This window comes from Lactuca serriola, chromosome 3, assembly GCF_051521515.1.
Source record: "Lactuca serriola cultivar US96UC23 chromosome 3, Lser_US96UC23_V15, whole genome shotgun sequence".
Lineage (NCBI taxonomy): Eukaryota > Viridiplantae > Streptophyta > Magnoliopsida > Asterales > Asteraceae > Lactuca > Lactuca serriola.
The window spans coordinates 311,989,329-312,011,810 of record NC_136410.1 but is presented as its reverse complement, the minus strand read 5'-3'; the positions used below and the strand labels follow the sequence as shown (position 1 = coordinate 312,011,810).

The 22,482-nt window shown below is 38.8% G+C and overlaps 1 protein-coding gene across 1 annotated transcript; it reads right to left on the bottom strand.

Annotated features, from left to right (window-relative positions):
* Positions 1-19,868: 19,868 nt before the first annotated feature.
* LOC145094182 (plant/protein) lies at positions 19,869-21,217 on the bottom strand. The gene is made up of 4 exons (XM_079032477.1): positions 20,925-21,217; positions 20,575-20,838; positions 20,335-20,494; positions 19,869-20,240 (listed from the first exon to the last, which is right to left on the bottom strand). Exons 1-4 carry the CDS (start codon positions 21,129-21,131, stop codon positions 20,062-20,064), a joined length of 810 nt encoding a protein of 269 aa, XP_078888603.1. The 5' UTR covers positions 21,132-21,217; the 3' UTR covers positions 19,869-20,061.
* Between the last annotated feature and the right edge of the window lie 1,265 nt (positions 21,218-22,482).

Sequence of the window (22,482 nt, the reverse complement as noted above, 5' to 3'; positions counted from 1 at the left end):
CTTCGTGTGCTTTCAGCTGTCTTGAGGCATAAGCAATAACTTTTCCTCGCTGCATGAGGACATAGCCTAAGCCCTGATTGGATGCACCACAGTAGACAACGAAGTCATCCGTCCCTTCGGGTAGAGACAAGATAGGTGCGCTGCATAGGGCCTGCTTCAATGTTTGGAACGCAGTGTCTTGCTTTTCACTCCAACAAAATGGTATGCCTTTCTGAGTCAGAGTGGTTAAGGGTTTGCAGATTCTGGAAAAAAATATGGATAAATCTGCAATAATAGCCAGTGAGACCCAAGAATTGACGGATTTCCGTGGGCGTCGTCAGGGCTTATGAGTTCTATATCGCTATGATTTTGGAAGGGTCAATGTGTATGCCTTCTTCGCTTACCACGTGACCTATGAAAGTTACTTTTCGAATCCAAAATTTGCACTTGGAGAATTTCGCGTACAACTTCTCCTTTCTAAGGGTTTGCATAACCATTCTCAAGTGCTATCTATGCTCTTCTTCGCTTCTGTAATAGACAAGTATATCATCAATGAGCACGATCATGAACTTGTCAAGAAAAGAACGACACACTCGATTCATCAAGTCCATGAATATTGCTAGTGCATTGGATAGAACAAAGGGTATTACTAAAAACTTGTAGTGACCATACCGAGTCCGAAATGTTGTCTTAGGAACATCATTCTCGTGGACTCGTAGCTGATGGTACCCTGATCTTAGGTCTATTTTTTAGAAGTAGCTAGCTCCTTGAAGTTGGTCAAAAAAGTCGTCAATTCGAGGAAGAGGATAACGGTTTTTGATGGTAAGCTTGTTCAGTTCGCGGTAGTCAATGCACATCCGAAAAGATCCATCCTTCTTTTTCACAAATAAAATCGGGGCCCCGCAGGGTGAGGAACTCGGTCTAATGAATCCTTTGTTGATGAGTTCATTGATCTGGCTGGATACCTCTTGCATTTCGGATGGCGCTAAGCGGTAGGGGGATTTGGCTACAGGGGTAGCTCCAGGGCTTAAGTCGATACGAAATTCGACTTGGCGCTCGGGAGGAATTCTCGGAAGCTCTTTAGCAAAGACATCAGGAAAGTTTCATACTTCGGGGATGCTCCCGAGGTCTTTAACTTCCAATTTCTCGTTAACGACATAAGCTAGGAATGCATGACACTCCTTTCGTAGAAAAATTTGGGCTTTGATGCATGAAATGATACGGAGGTTTGAACTAAGTTTATCGCCATAAACCATGATGGTTTCACCAGAAGGAAGATTGAGACAGATAGTTTTTTCGTAGCAAAGGATATCTGCACGATTGGGGCTCAACCAATCCATGCCGATGATGACATCGAAGCTTTTTATGGAGACTGGCATAAGGTCGATGGGAAAAGAATGATCGTTTAGGGTAAGGGTGATGCCCATGAATATGTCGTTAACGTTCTCTTTCTCACTGTTAGCCATCTCGACGGTAAATGTTTCGGTTAGGGTTGAGGTTTATGTTTGAGAAGGTGTTTGAATACATAACTAAAAAAACTTCTCTCCGCACCAGAATCGAAAAGAATGCATGCATAAGAGTTGTCGAGGAGGAACGTACCCATAACAACTGTAGGGTCAGCAAATGCCTCCTCTTGGCCCAACGCTAGCACTCTCCCTGTGTTGCCAGTTGTTGTTTCTTTGGGGCAGTTTCTTTTATAATGCACGACTTCCCCATAGCCGTAACAGGCTTGACCAACTCCTACTCCAGGTGCCTGATTGGTTGGTTGGGATGATGTTTTGCATAATCGATCAGTGTGGCCCTTCATGCCACATTTGTTGCAGAGCATTTCACGGCATGGGCCGGGGTTATGGTGGTAATTGCACTTGTCGCACCAAGGAAGGGTACTAGCATATCCACTGGTAGGTGCTTGAGTGGTAGGGGCAGCGGCAGGAGTAGTAGCTGTTGGGTTTTGAGCATTCTAACACTCCTATGGTGTACATGCAACCCTATAAACCTTGGATCTATGTTTTCTCTATTATACATGCAAATAAGAACTTTCCAAGGCTTTAATCCTAACTAGCATATTATGAAGTTCTTATACTACAAAGTTCTAGTTAGATGACATACCTTTTGATGTAGCTTGATGTCTTCAAGCTTTAAGAGCTTAGCCCCAATAGTGTGGAAGCCTCAAGTGGAATCGCAAATCACCAAAACACCTTGGAAGACTTTAGAGAATATGGATACTTGGTTCTCTCTAGTGAAATTGGCTAGCCCTCTTAGTGTACCCACACTAGTGCCCATTTCACCAACCAAGGACATCTTTATATAGTGTGGAGGATTAGGGTTAAACCCTAATACCCATGACCTTTAATTTCCTAGGATCCATGGGTTAAAGCTCCATGGACTATCCATGAAGACTTAGCCCAACCTAAATGAACTTGGCCCACTACACATATATATCTAAGAGTCCATATTTAATTAGTTCATTTTGATCATTTAATTAATTATAAATTAATTCTTGATCAATACTAATTAAATAATACGATTATATTAATATATTAGAACTTATAATATATTAATATAAATCATAAATATACTATTCTCAAAATACTATCCATATAAATTGTGCCGGTGAAGTGCAACCCAAATGGACCATGCCGGGTCGGGTCAAATACATACCAAATATAGTTATGGACTTAGACATTAATCGAACAGTCTCCCACTTGGATAAGTCTAAAACTATTATTGAGTATGACTTCAAAACCTAACTGGCAATCGTAGCTCTTAAAGCCGTTGTCGAACTCTGATCTTGTCAACGAACTTGTCCATTAGATAAGGGATCATATATTCCTCCATTCTAGATATCATATGGACTGAGACATGGATTATAATCATTCTCTCTGTCCATTTGTTGTTTCCCGATTTCCGATTCATGATGACTGACTGATTGAACAAATCAAATCAGTCCTGGCTTGGCCAAGCACTCACATGTATCATCATTAAATCATCGAGGGGCCCACAGATATCGCTTTTATCCCGAAGGTAAAAGGAATGGATAAACTTCGACTCATATGGCTTGTTCTACTACTTGTTGAATCATACACAAAGGCACATTTTATAACACCGAGTTACCGAATGTGTTTTCGTGCAATCAATGTACAACCAACTCATAGTAACAACTCATATCTCTAGGTTTGAAGAATATAAGATATTATCGTCTCATGATCACTCGTGATAAAATCCATGAAGTGATTCCAATGAGCGCGGGTTGAATCCAATACTCAGAACTTATGAGCACTCATGAGTGTTGTAGCCCTTTGTCCAACATCTTAGACCTCTACAAGCCAACCCATGACAGTCTTAATTCATATCTACTTCCAACATATGACCGACTGTGGATGGTTTGAATAACTTAGTCATTCCAGAAGAATAACCTAGTTTATTCTGGAAGTCAAAACATGCAAAGTGAAACACAAGAATAAATGAATCAAATATGGTATCAAACCCTATGAATATAAATAAACACTTTTATTTATCACCATACTGATTACTCATTATTCATTGTGTAACGACCAAAATTTCAAAACAATTAAAACTTTTCAAAAACCACCCATTTTAATAACGTTGTTACAAAAGGTTTTTAATACATTATTTAACAGAGTATTTTTCCCAGGTTCAAATCATAAAACACTAACGCGGGGAACGGTATGATCACGCCTTTGCCTTGCCACAGACTCCTGAGAACCTGAAAACATAAAACCACAACTGTAAGCCCGAAAGCTTACTGAGATACCCCCAAAAATACCAACCACAAATACGCCCTTCCAGGCCGCGACCTTCCGGTCCAAAACATATCGCCTTCCGGCCCATAACATATCGCCTTCCGGCCCGTATCATATTGCCTTCCGGCCCATAACATATCGCCTTCCGGCCCTTAGCATAAAATGCCCACATAACATATCAGATCATAGAACAACCATACATATCGGGTCAAACCCTAGACCGAGCAACCGTGCACATAACATATAATCATATAACAGATCACAGTCAGCAAATCGATCAACAGATCACATAACATATCATTACTCTAACCAAGATACCGACCTAGCCGGTCACTAGCATAACATCACCCTACGAATCAGTCAACATACCAATTACACACATACGCCTTTCCAGGCCATGACCTTCCGGTCTACATCGCAATGCCTTCCGGCCCATAACATGTAATGCCTTCCGGCCCACAACATATAATGCCTTCCGGCCCATAACGTATAATGCCTTCCGGCCCATAACGTATAATGCCTTCCGGCCCATAACGTATTGCCTTCCGGCCCATATTCCGCAATATCATAACAACAGACACTACCCGGATTTCCATCCGATAAAGGGTCGGCCTTGGTGCCATAAACCCTAGCGATATAGTGAGGATAACTCACCTCGAAACTGCCGATTGAACAGATAGCCCAAGCTGCTCCGATCACTGATACGATCTCCACCACCGGACAACCACCAATGCATTGAACTCAAACAATAATCAACAATTACCAAAATACCCCTGGAAACCACTGGTCAACCCTTGGTCAAAGACAAGGTCAAAGTCAACCCCTGACTGACCCTACTCGTCGAGTCAACCCGATGACTCGCCGAGTTCCCATACTCAAAACTTCACTCAATCCGCGACCTAACTCGCCGAGTCACCCCGAGACTCGCCGAGTCCCACAACTTCAGAGTCCTCTCGCACACAACTCACCGAGTCATCCCTTAACCCACCGATTCTCGACTTAACCAGAGAATATCGGAACTCTTCGACAAGACTCGCCGAGTCCAAGAACAGACTCGCCGAGTCTATGGCTATCTTCAACCTACTCGCCGAGTTGTTCATACAACTCGCCGAGTTCCAGGCCATCTTCATCCAACTCGCCGAGTTGTTCTTCCAACTCGCCGAGTCCCAGCTCATCTTCAAACAACTCGTCGAGTACACTCATGTGACTCGCCGAGTACCACTGGTCTGAATCCAGACAGAAGCACTCCAAGCCATGCAAGTGATCCAAAACATAGATCTAGCTTCCTACAACCCCTTTATCACGTAAAGTGGCAAACTTTACGTGAATCCAACGAGATCTAGGCTATTTGCACAATGGTTTAGGGTTTGGGACATGTAAGCTTCACTAAACACTCCAACACAGGAACTTTCATGCTCTCTGATTCTTCTCTATTCCAGATCTGAGGTAGCAACCTCAGATCTAACCTCTAGACTTCCAATTCCACCCATAGACAAGTTCCCACAAACCCCAAAATGAAGAAATAACATAACAATAGCCCAAGAACGAGATATTACCTCCAATGGACGCCCAATCTGCAATGCAATTTGATTCCAAGCAAAGCCCCTTGCTCCAAGCCTTCAATCTCTCAAAATTCCTTCAATAATTACTTCTCCAAGCTCCAATCCACTCAACAATGGTGCTTCTCCGCGATTTAGGGTTTTCTGGGGCTCAAGGGGGAATAAAGAGGCTGGAAGGAAAACATAATGTTCTTTATATAGGGCTCAACCCCAAGAATTAGGGTTTTCTCCACTCAGCGCCTACTCGCCGAGTCCTCCTTACCGACTCGCCGAGTCGGCTACTTAACACGCGTCCCAGCCGCGACTCTACTCGCCGAGTCCATCCATGGACTCGCCGAGTCACTCTTCCACAACTTACTCTTTTAGCCCTTCAACTCTACTCTTGATATTTCGGGATGTTACACATTGTTTCGGTTTTATCAACTTTATACTTGAATTTAAAACAATAGTTGTCCCATGCTGCAAGCATGTACACTATGTTTTCTAAACACTAGTCATGCCATACACAAAGTATGCATACTATGTTTGTCTATAATCTTTACTTTGTGAAATAGATCAATTGAGCATAACTCCAATGATCATCTTTTTACAGTCCCAAACCCTTACTGCAAATGCAAGAATTCCAAATTCATGCCATTTACTGAAATCTGTTAGATTCTAAACTTATATGCATTGATCCTCTTGTAATGATTATGCACAAATTCAACCAGACTTGGCAACAATCATTACAGAGTATTCCAACGGAGATCAACTCCTTGGAAACATCCTTCTTGCATTAAGTTTCCTAATCTTACAGATTGAATACTTTCTAACTTTGAACCATTTCTATATTCCATTTTGACTATCACTTCCGAACAAGAGTTGCCTCTTTTCAGACTATGTCAATATGGTCCTTCCAAAGTCAACACTATACTTCCAACTGTCCTTGAGCAACCAATCATTGGTAAACCTTAGATTGTCCTCAACAATTGCTTAATCATTTTAGTCATATCCAATTCTAGACCTTTTCCCTTCTTAATGCCCCAGGCATTTGGAAAATTTTAGAAATGATGAATATAACACATGTAATCGATCCTATATCCGAAGCCTATGGGACACGATCCATGATGTCTCACATAAAGACTAAACTAGTCTTTTGCTATAATATTTCCATTTCTATTTGCCAATTTCTCATAATTCAGATTATGAAAAGGGATGTCGTAATCATAATCGAATTTTAGAACGCAAATAATGAACCCATACATAGAATTTCCTTATGTTGAGCTATTCCAACATGAAATTCATATATATATTCTTGACTAAATACGATTAAGACCTCAATCTAAGCTTTTAGATTTGAGATGAAGTATAATTTCCTCTCCCTTAATTATAGCAAAACAACTTTTCCCAATTGAGACCTTTTGTTTTCTATAATTAACATTGCTAACTTGCAACCTTTATCATAATTATCATGCTCCCACTAACATGATGATTAATAGCATAACACTTATGCTCCTACTAGATTCGACATGTACCCAAAAATCAACTGGATTTCTAGAAATCAATACTTTATTGACTTTCTTACCAAAGTTCAGATTTCTGATACTAGATTGCTTTGATAAGACTTTATCAATATCATACACCTCTCTTAGATAGCTCACATGTGTGTCTAAACAAAACAATTTCAGAACTATGAAAAGGGATGCCATAATCACAGTCTAAATTGTTTAGACCTTTTTCCATTTCTCATAAGTCAATGTTAGTGTGCCGGTTAACCACGCACGCTCCACTAACGACTTTGAGAACTGCAAATATCACAATTGCTATCTACTTAAAATCTACTTAGTGAAAGAGTTTCCTTACCATCATTTTCATGAATCGAAGAGAAACCTTATGACACTTAGATTTTATGGTGTAAGCGTTCCTATCCATGTGAATTTGTCAAAACCATAACCACATGACTAGGTTAGTGACAAATCCTAACTCATATGGATTGAACTTGTGCAATCTTAACTTCTTGCCACCTAGCAGCTCAAGGGTCTGCCATTGCTTCCAAGTAGTTATCCAAAAAATTGAGAATATGTAGAACTCATATGGATAGTCAATATAACTGGAATGGGCACAGAAATGTCAACACGATAGGTTATAAACCTCTAGTTGTGTGCTAGTGATGAAATACAGGTTTTTGTTCTTGATTACTTCTTGAAACCCTTTCAGGATCTTTTAGACTCCCACTGTCTCCTTGACCTATAGGACTTTCTTGCCAAATATTCAAGAGATAGTGTGTGGATTCTAATCAAGACATACACTTAACACAATTAGCCTTAGTTGATCTTTGTTTTATCCAAAACATCACAACTTACCAATTTCAAATGTACAAGAGTAGAAAACTTTTGCTCTTACATTTGACAAGTGTTTTAAACCTTCTTTAAAACATGTCACTCAAGTTACAATCTTAGATTATAACTCTATGAACTGTTTTCGAATGAAGTATGAATCTTCTTCTTGATTTAACCACTTCAACAATTCATAACTCCTCTTCTTAACTCTCAGAATGTACTTAGAGGATGAATTGTGATAAGGTCTCAAAATCATTAAGATGATATTAAAACATGATACTAAAAGGACTCTCCCATCTTTTCAGATTTGAGAAACTTTTATCCTTCTGCCTAATTTGATTCTTCTTATTCGTTCTGTCATACATTGAAAAATTTTCCAATGCTTCAGAATTATACTTAAGCTTGTAAGTATAATCATATTTACTAAACCTTAGTAAATCATGATGAATAGTCTTATCCATCTTTTGTGGTGGACTTTGACAAGTGCACAAGAAAGTTTACTTGATCCCTTAGTCCTTCTCTTGACTCACACATCCATGTGAACAACCAGTTAGTCTTAATTTTCCAATGCTCGAAGGTTCTCATTCATCATACTATACAACTTGCATGATTCCAAGTTTCTATCCAACTGAAACTTGGGTGATGAGAATCTTTCCTTATTTGGTAAATTTAGACACTACCACAGATGAAAGACTCAAATTCATATTTCCAATATTGCTATCAATGGAATCATATAAGCAACATCTTTTTTTTCCAAATTCCATTGTAAGGATATTTTTTTAAAATAAATAAAATTAAAAACTTTTCTTTTATTTTAAAACTTTATGGAAAAACTAATCCTTACAATGCAGATGTATATGAAAACTTGTTGTCATCTATTCCTAAGCAATCTATCATAACTCTTAAGCACGTGCTCAAAATTTTGATCACCGAACCATGCGATCGAAATCCATCTTCGCGATCAGAATCAGCATATACTTCCTTTAAGTTTCTTTACTTTTCTTTGATTCTTAAAACATCAACATGTGAGCCAGCCACATCATGTAATAAGTATCTCCAAGTAGGAACTTAATAGAGTTAGACCATGGACTTTACCTGAAATAAAGTCAAACTTATTGACTTTATCATCCTTAAGTAAGTTTGTGTGACAACCGTCAATTTTCGGTCAAGTCAAAGTCAACGAAAGTCAACAAGTCAAACCGGTCAACTCAATTTGCCGTGAGTACTAGAGTTTACGTTATGGAATTTCTAAACAACTCTTTATTCTAATGAGAGATCGTAAATCGAAAAGTGCGTACATCTAGATCTCTTTAACCTAAAACGGTGGTACGTGGCGAGCCAAACCGATAAAACAATGTTACATACTCATCGGGAGTATGCAAGATCCTTAAACAAGGCTTAACGGGGCTTACGGACCCTGCATTGCGAAGCCGAACACTCAAAAAGGTCACCAATGAAACCTCTCTCAATCGTTTTCACTTTAAATCTCTCTAAGAATGTGAAATCTCTCCCAAATATCTCTCTGTATGTGAAATCTCTCCAAGAATGTCAAATCTCTCCCAAATCTCTCTAAGTATGTGAAATCTCTCCCAAATATCTCTTTGTATGTGAAATCTCTCCAAGAATGTCAAATCTCTCCCAAATCTCTCTGAGTATGTGGAATCTCTCTCAAATCTCTCTCGAAATCTCTCCCAACTTTCTATAATCACTCGGGGCATCCCGACCCTCGAATTTGGCGGAAATAGCCCAAAAACGGAAGTCTACGCGAAAAACGGACCTTAGGAACCGAAACCACTCTTAGGAACCGAAACCCCTCTTAGGAACCGAACCCTTCTGATGAAGAAGGCTGCTGATCCGAACCGAAGGTACTGTTCACTAACCGAACCGAAGGTACTGTTCACTACTGTTCACTACAGTTCGTTCGGTTTTAACATTCTAGCCTCTCATCTCCGAACCGAAGCTTCCCTGCTGACCCTTCGGACCGAGCCTTCTGACCGGACCCTCGCCTTCGCCCTTCGCCTCTCGCTTCCGGCTCGCGCCTTTCGTTCCGACTCAGCATCAACATGGACCGAGCCTCGGCCTAGGGACCGAACCTCGGCCTAGGACCGAGAGGTCTCGCTGGGAAGCACTATTCTCCCGGTTTTCAACCAAATTTGCGTTTTAAGCCCGTTTTTAATTATTTTAACGCGGGATTTTCACCCAAAATCATATTTTAACATAATAAACCCTAAATATTCACAATTTAATCATATTTTCATAAAAAATCTTTATTTAAATAATAAAAGCTAGTGGGTAAAGTACAAAGAGGTGGAGTGTTGACTTTCCTTTATTTTATGACACAAGCAACCTCCATCACCCACTCCATGTCACTATTCCCCATCAGCCCTTACCTAGTCATTTCATTGTACTTTTCCCACCTTTTTCCAACCCCACAATTGGTCAAAGGCTAGAAAAGCCTCCTCTCTCCTCATTTCTCTCATTTTCTCTCTTTCACCAAAAAGAGCAAACTATTCTCTCTCTCTCACTTCCTCTCTCTAGAAATTCGAGATTCAAGGGCTGATCTTGAGTTTTTCCTCCACATTTGGTAAGCATAATCCATTCTATTTATGATTATCTCAATTATTTCCACTCAAATCATGGATATCTTACACAAACTCCATTATATTTGTGTTAGAGCTTCGAATCTTCAAGTGATTCTTCAAGTGTTCTTGGGTTGAACACTTCTCTTCTTCAACACTTACCTACTGAAATCACTTAAGGTGAGTTCATACCCCTACTTTTTCATGTTTTCTCAAGTTTTTAGGGGGGGAATACAAGTTAAAACACCAAGAACATAACTAAATTCTTCTAACAGCTTTCATCAGAAAAGTTGGACTCCATTCACGGACTGTTTTGGACATCTTAAACATTTTAGTTTTCAAAACTGTTTTAGTTTCATGTAGTTCCACTTCGTAGATTTAAAATGACTACTTTCACATCTCCATGCGATTTTTCTACAATTTATGGTGATTTTTACAAAACTGCCTATCATTTCAAACACCAATCCGGACCAGTCTATGATTATGGACTTTTTCACCTAAGTTGCAGGTCATTAAAAATCATGATAAAAATTATGAGTAAACTAGACACATTTTGGGAACTCTCAGAATTTACGGATTTAGTTTTCGACTTCGTATGATTTTTCTAGAATTTTTCAAAAACAGTGCAGGAAGGTCTAATTTAGTTAACATCATATAATTTTCATAACACCTTGTAACATGTTGAGCAAGGCGTATATTATTACGTGTTCATGTATATTTGCAATATATGACTTTCTTGTGTTAGTATCTAGACATAAACCTGTTAACAAATGGATTTTTACTAGATAAAGCATAGATTACACAAAGCGATATTATTGAAGTATACCCATTACACACAAACGTTAAATAAACTATGTTAAGTAAAAATTCGTTAATAACTTTGTGAGACATCCTCTTCACATAAATCATAAGTCCTGTATTGTAACCGGAGTCTCCTGGAAGGAGAGCGTGATAGTTGTATATAGATCTATATTGGGCTTGACAACCCACAACAGAGCTGCTTGCAACAGCTAGACCGGCAGGTCTGTGGTGACAAGTGTCATTTTAGTTCTACGACGCCCGAAGAACGTCGTTTTCAGGCCACCTAGGTCATAGTATGGTTATAATAGACATCCTCTTCACATAAATCATAAGTCCTGTATTGTAACCAGAGTCTCCTGGAAGGAGAGCGTGATAGTTGTATATAGATCTATATTGGGCTTGACAACCCACACCAGAGCTGCTTGCAACAGCTAGACCAGCAGGTCTGTGGTGACAAGTGTCATTTCAGTTCTACGACGCCCGAAGAACGTCGTTTTCAGGCCACCTAGGTCATAGTATGGTTATAATAGACATCCTCTTCACATAAATCATAAGTCCTGTATTGTAACCAGAGTCTCCTGGAAGGAGAGCGTGATAGTTGTATGTAGATCTATATTGGGCTTGACAACCCACACCAGAGCTGCTTGCAACAGCTAGACCGGCAGGTCTGTGGTGACAAGTGTCATTTCAGTTCTACGACGCCCGAAGAACGTCGTTTTCAGGCCACCTAGGTCATAGTATGGTTATAATAGACATCCTCTTCACATAAATCATAAGTCCTGTATTGTAACCATAGTCTCCTGGAAGGAGAGCGTGATAGTTATATGTAGATCTATATTGGGCTTGACAACCCACACCAGAGCTGCTTGCAACAGCTAGACCGGCAGGTCTGTGGTGACAAGTGTCATTTCAGTTCTACGACGCCCGAAGAACGTCGTTTTCAGGCCACCTAGGTCATAGTATGGTTATAATAGACATCCTCTTCACATAAATCATAAGTCCTGTATTGTAACCAGAGTCTCCTGGAAGGAGAGCGTGATAGTTGTATGTAGATCTATATTGGGCTTGACAACCCACACCAGAGCTGCTTGCAACAGCTAGACCGGCAGGTCTGTGGTGACAAGTGTCATTTCAGTTCTACGACGCCCGAAGAACGTCGTTTTCAGGCCACCTAGGTCATAGTATGGTTATAATAGACATCCTCTTCACATAAATCATAAGTCCTGTATTGTAACCAGAGTCTTCTGGAAGGAGAGCGTGATAGTTGTATGTAGATCTATATTGGGCTTGACAACCCACACCAGAGCTGCTTGCAACAGCTAGACCGGCAGGTCTGTGGTGACAAGTGTCATTTCAGTTCTATGACGCCCGAAGAACGTCGTTTTCAGGCCACCTAGGTCATAGTATGGTTATAATAGACATCCTCTTCACATAAATCATAAGTCCTGTATTGTAACCAGAGTCTCCTGGAAGGAGAGCGTGATAGTTGTATGTAGATCTATATTGGGCTTGACAACCCACACCAGAGCTGCTTGGAACAGCTAGACCGGCAGGTCTGTGGTGACAAGTGTCATTTCAGTTCTACGACGCCCGAAGAACGTCGTTTTCAGGCCACCTAGGTCATAGTATGGTTATAATAGCTCACAGAAAGTATTAACAAACTTAAGAATTTACGAGAGTTTCACTAATATCGTACGCGTTTGTATTGAAATAAACACACATTATTTTCTGCAAATAAGGAAGATTACTCGTACATTTCCGTCTTTGGATACAAGACTACATTATTCATTTTAAGGAAAATATCGGATTTTTCTGGAACAACTATACAATTACATGACGAGCTTTTTCATAATTATATACAAAAACTTATGAACTCACCAACCTTTGTGTTGACACTTTTCAAAACTACTTGTATTCTCAGGAATTCAGTGAAAACAGGAAATCAACAACGTTTTGAGGATGGGACGATAAATCGTCAAACAGTTCATTTTGTTTCATAATGTAATTGATTTGAATCATGTAAACATATACTTTGGTGTAACTTTTTCAATTATATTTATGATGGTTGTATTTACTTTGAGCACTATTATACTCGTTGTTGTGATACTCTACATGAAGTCCTCCAGCCCCGGACGTTTCCGCCATCCTTGGTTTGGGGGTGTGACAGTTTGGCAACTTCATAACCAAAGCCCCTTCCTTTGGCAATAGAAATATATGGATCCTTAGGTAATAGTACATGGGACTATCTCAGACTTAGAATTTCTCTTTACCATTTGGTCAACCAAGTTGACTATAGCCAATCCCTTTCCATTGGGAAGAGAATGCATTTCTGGATTTCCTGTGTCACTATTGTCCCTGTCCATAAAGTTTTGGGAAGTTGATCTCCTAATCAAATTTGCTTTACTAGTACACCAAATCATTTTTGATTTAGCAGAACCAAGCAAATAGATAGGATCATTAAGGGTCTTGTCATAGTCTATCTCATAGGAGTCCCAAAGGAACTCACTATGTGACTTAGAAAGTGATTGAACCACTAACTTTCTCAAGACTTTGACACCCAACTCTCCTGGCTTGTTAGCATGTGACTTCATCTCCAAGATGTGATCACACCTAGACCTTGCCTTGCCAATAGGGCTTGAGTGACCTTGAACTTGTGGGTTAGGGAGAATAATTGGAGGAGGTGGAGGAAGTGAGGTTCCAAGATATTTAGGAAGATCATAGATGTCTGAACTTGACATCTTTTGGGAGATATTCAAGATGGTTGATTTAAAGTCCTTAATATAACACCCAATATGAAATATTAAGGCTAGGACCCAACAAACTATTTTATAACTTGGAAGAGGGATGCCGTAATCCAAGCTATAGAATATTTGAAGGTAGGTGAATGACGATTCACCAATTTCCACCATGAAAAACAAAATAATTAATTAGGTTTTAATTGGATTTGAAATTCCTAGATCTTTGAGATTCATTGAACTTTCAATGGCATGATTCAATCTCGAGTATGCCCTTCAGGTTTTGTGACTGGGATGCCGAGGATCACAAAACAAGGTGTGAAGTAACCATGCAAATTACTTGGTACCCTTAAGTGTTTACCCCTCAATCGATGTGCCGGTTAACCACACACGCTCCATCGATACTATGATAAGCATTAAGTTACCCTTTGCCTACCTTGTTAAATATGAGTTAGTGTGCCGGTTAACCACACACGCTCAACTAACCGACTTAAACAAAGTGCAAAGTGTAATTTCATGGATTAGCACCTTATTCACATTTTCCTAAGTAACTAAGATTGGGTATTATTAAGAGTTTAGTTACTTAGTATTTATCATTAATACTTTTAATGAAGGGAGAATTATAGTCCTGTCAAACCCGTTCGGCTAACGACCCTCCACCAGTCAAGGAAGTGGTGGGTGAGAGTGGACACCCATTAAACTGCCATTTTATAGGCAGTAACCTTATACCCCCTTATAGACCGGCTTCGTGAATGAGGCCTACTAACGGTAAGACTGACTTTACTCTTATACATATATATAAATATTATTAACTTGTAATATTATAAAGTATAAGGTTTGAATTTTAACTCTTTAAAATTCTAAGGGCTTAACTTGGAATTAAAGTATTCATAAAAGAAAACTTTTCAAATTCCAAAACTTGAGGGCAAGTTTTGAAACTATTCAAAACTCTTGGATTTTCATAACTTATGAGTTTTAATTAAAGTATTAAAACTTTTAATGAAGAGACTCTTGGACATCCATAACTTGAGGACAAGTTATGGAGCCATAAAAACTATTTATAAGAAAAAGACTCTTCATTTTTTTATAACCTAAGTCATTTTTATGAGTTTTTAAGATTCATAAATGTGACTTTTCATATAACTTGAGGACAAGTTACAAAAAAACATTTTATGAACAACTTTTAGATTAATTTGGATTGAAAACATCTAACACATATTTTTCATTAATCTAAAAAATAACTCATAAAAGAAGGAAACATAAAACTTTTGGTAATCCATAACTTATGGAGTTAAATGTTTGTTTTATGATGAAACTTTTCATGTTCCATAACTTAAGAATAAGTTATGGAATTCTTTAAAACATTAACACCAAATTTTGTAACTCCATAAAAACTTTGAATCAATTTTTTTTAAACCTTTTCATATCCATAACTTATGGAGGTTTCAAAAAACTCTTTAGATCAAACTTTTAAAACTAATAAAATAATCATATCAGTTTATCCTTTACTAAATTTGACCTAATTCAACTCATATAGAAAATGATTCAAATTTTACAAATAATTAGTTTTTCGCAAAAAAAAAGTAATTATCTTAAAATTTGACAAACGTCATGTTTTTTTTTCTTTTTTTTTCAACTTTGAAAATAAAGCATTTGCATCAATATAACAGAAAACAACCCATGGCTCTGATACCACTGTTGGGTTTTGAGCATTCTAACACTCCTATGGTGTACATGCAACCCTATAACCCTTGGATCTATGTTTTCTCTATTATACATGCAAATAAGAACTTTCCAAGGCTTTAATCCTAACTAACATATTATGAAGTTCTTATACTACAAAGTTTTAGTTAGATGACATACCTTTTGATGTAGCCTGATGTCTTCAAGCTTTAAGAGCTTAGCCCCAATAGTGTGGAAGCCTCAAGTGGAATCACAAATCACCAAAACACCTTGGAAGACTTTAGATAATATGGATACTTGGTTCTCTCTAGTGAAATTGGCTAGCCCTCTTAGTGTACCCACACTAGTGCCCATTTCACCAACCAAGGACATCTTTATATAGTGTGGAGGATTAGGGTTAAACCCTAATACCCATGACCTTTCATTTCCTAGGATCCATGGGTTAAAGCTCCATGGACTATCCATGAAGACTTAGCCCAACCTAAATGAACTTGGCCCACTACACATATATATCTAAGAGTCCATATTTAATTAGTTCATTTTGATCACTTAATTAATTATAAATTAACTAGGTGTGAGACGCGTATGTTATACGGGTTCGATAAAACAAAAAATTAAATATGAAAGTTTAAACAAAAATTTATTTAAATTTAAAATTTTAGATTTGAAATTTAAAATTAAAAATTTGAATTTAAAAGGAAATATATTAAATATTATATGAGTAGTAATATTATAATTTATTGGTTATTTTGAATTAAGGTAATTATTAATTGAGGTGTAAATATGATGTGTTAATTAAGAAAAGATAAAAAATAAGAAAATGACAAATGGAAAAAACATTTAATCAAAAATACCAAAAAATGACATGTGTCCAAGTTAATGAGCGAGTGACATGTGGCAAAATTATTTTCATTTATTAGGTAGGATTCTTGATCAATACTAATTAAATAATATGATTATGTTAATATATTAGAACTTATAATATATTAATATAAATCATAAATATACTATTCTCAAAATACTATCCATATAAATTGTGTCGGTGAAGTGCAACCCAAATGGACCATGCCGGGTCGGGTCAAGTACATACCAAATATAGTTATGGACTTAGACATTAATCCAACAGTAGCAGCGTGAACTGCCACCGTTTTTTGTTTCTTTAAGGGCTCCTGTGAAGTCTGACCCTTTCGCTGCTTCCAGAACTTTCTTTTTCCACCACTCACCTTTGCTAGTTCAGGAGTGGTTGTTGTTGCATCAAGATCAACTCCGTGATCTATGATGGTCTGCGCCACGCACTTGGCGCTATCAAAAGTGGTTGGCTTAGCAGCCAAGAAATTCCTTTGCATTGGGGGTATCAATCCCCAGATGAACCTCTCAATTTTCTTGCTTTCCGGGATGACCATTCCCGGACAGAGAAGAGCCAGATCATAGAATCTAGTTGTGTAGGAGGCAATGTCGGAACCTTTCATCTTCAGGTTCCAGAGTTCATGCTCCAGTTTCTGCATCTCGCCCCTTGGGCAGTATTCAGCGAGCATGAGCTCCTTCAAGCTCTCCCAACCCATAGCATTTGCTACCGGAAGGGTTAGGGATTTGACGCGACAATTCCACCAGGTCAATGCTTTGTCGGTGAAAGCGCAGGCGGTGAATTTCACCTTGTTGAATTTAGAACAAGAACAAATTTCAAAGATGGACTCGATCTTCTCGAACCATCGAGTCAGAGCAATAACACATCTATTGTCGTCGAAAGGTGTGGGTTTTGCGTTCATGAAGTCCTTTTGGAAAACTCCTTCTGGTGTCCCTGATTTTGGGGATGAGTACCACCTCCCGACCCACCAGAGCTGCCAGGATTAATCTGTGACATGCGGCAGCCACAACGGCAATAACAGCTTCCTGGAACATAGCGGGATCAAACTGAGGAGGTGACGGTGGGGGATTGTTGTTCTTTGCGCTGGGTCTTTTCCTTGGAGGCATCTTGTTCTAACAATGATCAGGAAGAAGAGGATGATAAGGACTCTGAATTGAATTAAGAGATATGAAGCAAGAAATATCTCAATCTGATGGCTAGAGTGTTCTACTAAGAGATAAACAAGGGAAAGCTACTAATGCAAGTAATTTGTCGCAAAAGGAATGAGTAGCAACACATGGAAATGATTCTCTGCAAGGAATTTGACTCTAGTAAAATACTCCTATAGTATTTTGTGTTTTGTTGTACCGATATCTTGTTGTATGGATGTTGGGTAAGTTTTAGGCCTGCTGCACGCTACAGTCACTCCCAAGAACATGTTGGTCATGTCTCGAATGAATATAGTTGATCAGGATATATTGACCGTAGACATGATTATATAACTGCTCAGGTTTAACCACACTGTCCAACATCAAATTACTTTTGTTTTGTTCTACTCCTGGTTACTGTTTCTGGTGTGTAGGTATACTTGTATACTTCCTGGAAAATACTTATATTTTAAAGTATACTTTTAGTTCAGATCACTTCGGCCCTTTTGTGTTTATAGTTGTATACCATGTAAGGTTCGGTATACTTAGATCACTATAAACAATAGCTCTGATACCAATCTGTGACACCCCCGAACCGTAGGAACAGACGGCGGAAACGTCCGGGGGTGGATGACGTCATGTGTAGTATCACAACAATCGTATCATAGTAAGCGAAGTAAACATAACCAGTACATTACAATATGAATATTTACATCTGTTTGAAAATATAGTTTGTATAAATCAAATGAAACAAAGTAAAAGACGAGACTTCAAAATACTCCGTCTTCTCCAAAAAGTTGGCAAGGGTGCCTGTCTATGGTTGTCCTGAGAATACAAGCGAGTTTGAAAACATATCAGCATAAAGCTGGTGAGTTCATAAGCATCTTTTTGTAATGAAAACTAGTCACTGAATTTGTATAAATGATTCATTTTCATTATAAGTAAAATATCGTTTGTATCGAAAACCCTGGTTACCACCAGTATGTAAGTGTATCTCGTTTGAAAACCTTGGCTACCACCAGTATGTAAAGTATGTTTTGTTTGAAAACCCTGGCTACCACCAGTATGTAAAGTATGTTCTGTTTATCTGGGAAAATCCCTTATTTTCCTGGTAATCATGTGTTTCTTGCTTTAATGATTCTGAAATTGTATGGCATAAGTATCACACTTATGTTGGTAAAGCAGTTGTTCATGTGAGGTATATTATTACGTAAAAAGTGTCGTGTAATTTGCGAGTTTTATGAACATACTTAAGCTTGATACGACTGGAACAGACATTGGTATCCTTTATGACATTTGTCACCTGTAGACCTGCCGGTCCGACTGTAGCTAGCAGTCAGGTGCGGGATAGTCAGTCTCGTATAGATCTATATACAAAAGCCACGCTTTCCCTCCAGGAAATTCTGGTTCATAAGGGTAGTGCTCCACTTAGGTTATGTTGTAAGCGCCCAAGGACGTGTCTCCCAATTAAGTTAACGACTTTACGAGTAATAATATATATGTGTACTATTCTTTCGTATGTAAATGCGAGGCATGTTTTGTAGAGTAAAAATAATTATACTAAAATAATTATTTACTGTTGTACTCTTGTAGTAACGTAGGATATAAACTAAATCTGTCATAGTTTATGTATTCAACCGTATATGTGGTTTGTATCTGTAAAACTGGAAATGAAATCCCCAAACTATACCTATTATAGTTTGACTGTAATGTTATGTTCATGAAATGTTCGGAAAGTTATGCAATTAAATTTAGAAAACGTCTCTTATGCTCTGCATTGTACAAAAAGGGATTAAGCATCTAAATACTTTATGAAAACCATTGATTTGAATAATTGCATAAGTTTGACTTGTTGAAAACTATTGTGTTTAGCTTGTATCCCCCCCCCCCCCAAAAAAAAAAAATGTTTAAAAATCATAAAAGTGTAGGGGTATGAACTCACTGTTTGACGTAGGATTCGAATGTAAGATCGGTGTGGATGCTGAGAGTCAACTGATGTTTCGTACGCAAGTGGATCTTATTAACATATGGTAAAACATATATGTATCGGATTAGAGTATTTCATGACTAATCATGACGGGAAACCACCCTAATGACCTAATCATGACGGGAAACCACCCTAATGACCTGGAAATATTAGAACTAAGTGTCGGATCCATAAACGACCGAATGAGGGAGGTGTACGGCCACCCTTTGGGTGTGTATGGCGATGGGTGCATGGCTCATGAGTGTACAGCCGTACACTCATGATGGGAGGTGTTTTTGAGGTGATTCCAAGGTTCTACAAGCATTCGAGGAGTGTTCTAGGTCCCATACTTAATGGTTTTTCCAAGTTTAAGGCCAAATATGAGCATTAAAGTGGGTGTAAGGCCATATGTAATCTATTCGTTTATTATGCCATAATAAGATCTAGTCGTTTATTATGTCATAAAAAGCTCTATAAATAAAGGTTTGGGAATTTGAAGACTTAAACAAAACTAGCATTTATATGTAATCTTCTACATACAGTATTCATTTTTCAGTGACACTTTACTTGGAATGCAAATGTTATTGTTACAATAGTGGTGTATAGTGTATAGTGTATACACTATACATACACTTAATTAAGATATCTAAATTTGGTGATTGAAATACGAAAGAATGAAGTAAGATCAGGGCCATTTGGTGAACTCAAACACTTTAAGAACAATATCCCACCCAGTTGGGATCTGGGATATGAAAAGAAGAACATTTAGTACGTTCAATGCAATATGAAGGTTCCGGGCTGTTTCACTTCCTTTCTGCATAGGGGGAACAAGAGCAGCAGCTGCAGCCCAAAGCACCGTTATTGCTGTTCCAAATACTCCCAAAATCAGTAAAATCATTTTGTGATTTTTCCTATGTTTGTTGTTTCTAAGATACCAATCAATCAACCAACAAGTTACCTGCACCGGCGTATAGATGGGGCCCCGGGAATAGCTTTCCGGTCCTGAGATAGGTGTTGACTCCGCCGCCAATGGATTCAAACACACCAAACGCAAGCAAGATCGAGCCTGCGTTGAAATGTTTTTCTTTATATTGTCCCTTGATCAATTCCTTCCTTTCCTGTGAGATTTTATTTGGAGAGAATTTAGGGCAAAAAGTGTGATTACATGGATGGATTGCAGACAATTAGATGAGCAAACCTCAGAAAGCTGTTGAATTTTGGCTTGAAGTGGTGAAGGAGTTGTGGATTGTAGTGGGGTTCCCTCGGGGGTGACGGGAACAGGCTTCTCTTGCTTCTTCAACTCGTTAATCTCATCCTGAATTGTTCGCACCCTCCTCCATTGCCATCCCAAATACCCAGCATAAAGTGTATAAACGAACAGACCACCCATCACAATTGGGTGAATCAAGGCCAGTGATCTCCCCTCCAGTATCCCATATTCGCCACCAGCAGCAAATGCATCCTGTTGGTGCCGGAAAGAAGCCTAATTAGTAAATTGCAGTACCAAATATATGAAATTTACTCGATGGAATTCAACGGGAGGCATGCCTGCGGGTTTAAAAAGAAGGGTAATGTGACTGCTGAAAGAGGGAGAGAAACCGATTTTAAGTGGTGAAGGTGGAGGTGGAGGGCATTGATCGGATGATTAGAAACGTGTATTTTACTGGAATCGACGGATGGAATTAAGCATTGCGAAGGTGATGATGATTTAGAGGGAATCGTTGGGATTTGAAGAAAAGCGAGTGTGGTTGCCATACTTCTCTGTCCCGGTCGGATTTCCAGCCAGTCAGCCAGAAACTGCAAGTGTACACGGGGAAGACGGATATGAAGTTTGAAGATGTGAGGACTGATGAAGATAGGATGATGCCCTCGTGGCGCGTTGTGATTGGCTCATATGGGTTACGTTCTTTTGTTTTATCCTTGCAAACTCCATCACACTCCTACTACAAGAATCATTTACCACCATGAAATGAGTTTCTTTATATGTTGCTGATGTGGGTCTAGGAGAAACACAAGGCTTCCTACATCGCTCTGTTTAAATCTAGAAATGAGTTTCACGAGAGAAGTAAAATACTTTTGGGCATGTTAAATTCTTCATAAGAGTATTTAATTTTTTTGTTTTTAATGATTAGTCAATATATTAAAATAATTAATTGTCATTGTATAATGAGTAACATGGCAAACGGGCAACAAGCTGTGCCGCTAAGCCTTTTTGAATGGTAAAACTAATTCTTTTAAAGACTACATCCGCAGATCTATGGGATATAACATTACTATGCATGATTCGTTGTACTTTTTTAAGAAGCTCTACCGCATCCGGTGCGAGGAAACCAAACGTATCAAATGCAAATGGTATGAACACGTGTTGATTTTCCAGGCACGATCTCTCATGTTTGGTGACTTTGTCTGTGGCTGCTTTTAAAGCAGCATGTCCCGCTGTGAAACCCTCAGCTCTCAGGCCCACGAAAGGGGATACCCCTGTAAGATCCACACATGCGTGTTTCCCTCTGACTCATCCAAAAATCAAAATGTCAGCCGGTCTGAGGGTTGACCTTCCTTCTGTCGGGTCAGTCAAGAAATTAACAGGTGCCTCTTTCTTAGCGGAAACCCCGACACACTTAAATATGTCAAACAAAACATCTCTAACCATATCGTGCCTGTATTTGAACCCCGAGAGTTCTCTACAATGAACTGCATGCTCTCCAAAAGAGTCCAAACATGCCTTGCGACACACAAGACATATCTCGCCAGCTGGGAAAATGGGAATCATGAGTTGATATTTGAGAATAGTACGATACTCCACGGGAGACATGTGTTGGCCAAGCCCATCTATAGGGATAGCCAGAAGAAAATCTTGAGCATGTGGTGCACGTAAGCACTGAAAAATCGCTTTCTGCCGAGCCGTTGTCACACCCCCAAACCAAGGATGGCGGAAACGTCCGGGGGTGGAGGACTTCATGTATAGTATCACAACAACGAGTATAATAGTGCTCAAAGTAAATACAACCAATCATATATATCTATTCGAAAGAGTTACATCATTGTATGAATTACATGTTCTAAATCAATTACAATATGTAGACAATAAGTATGAAATATTTGACGC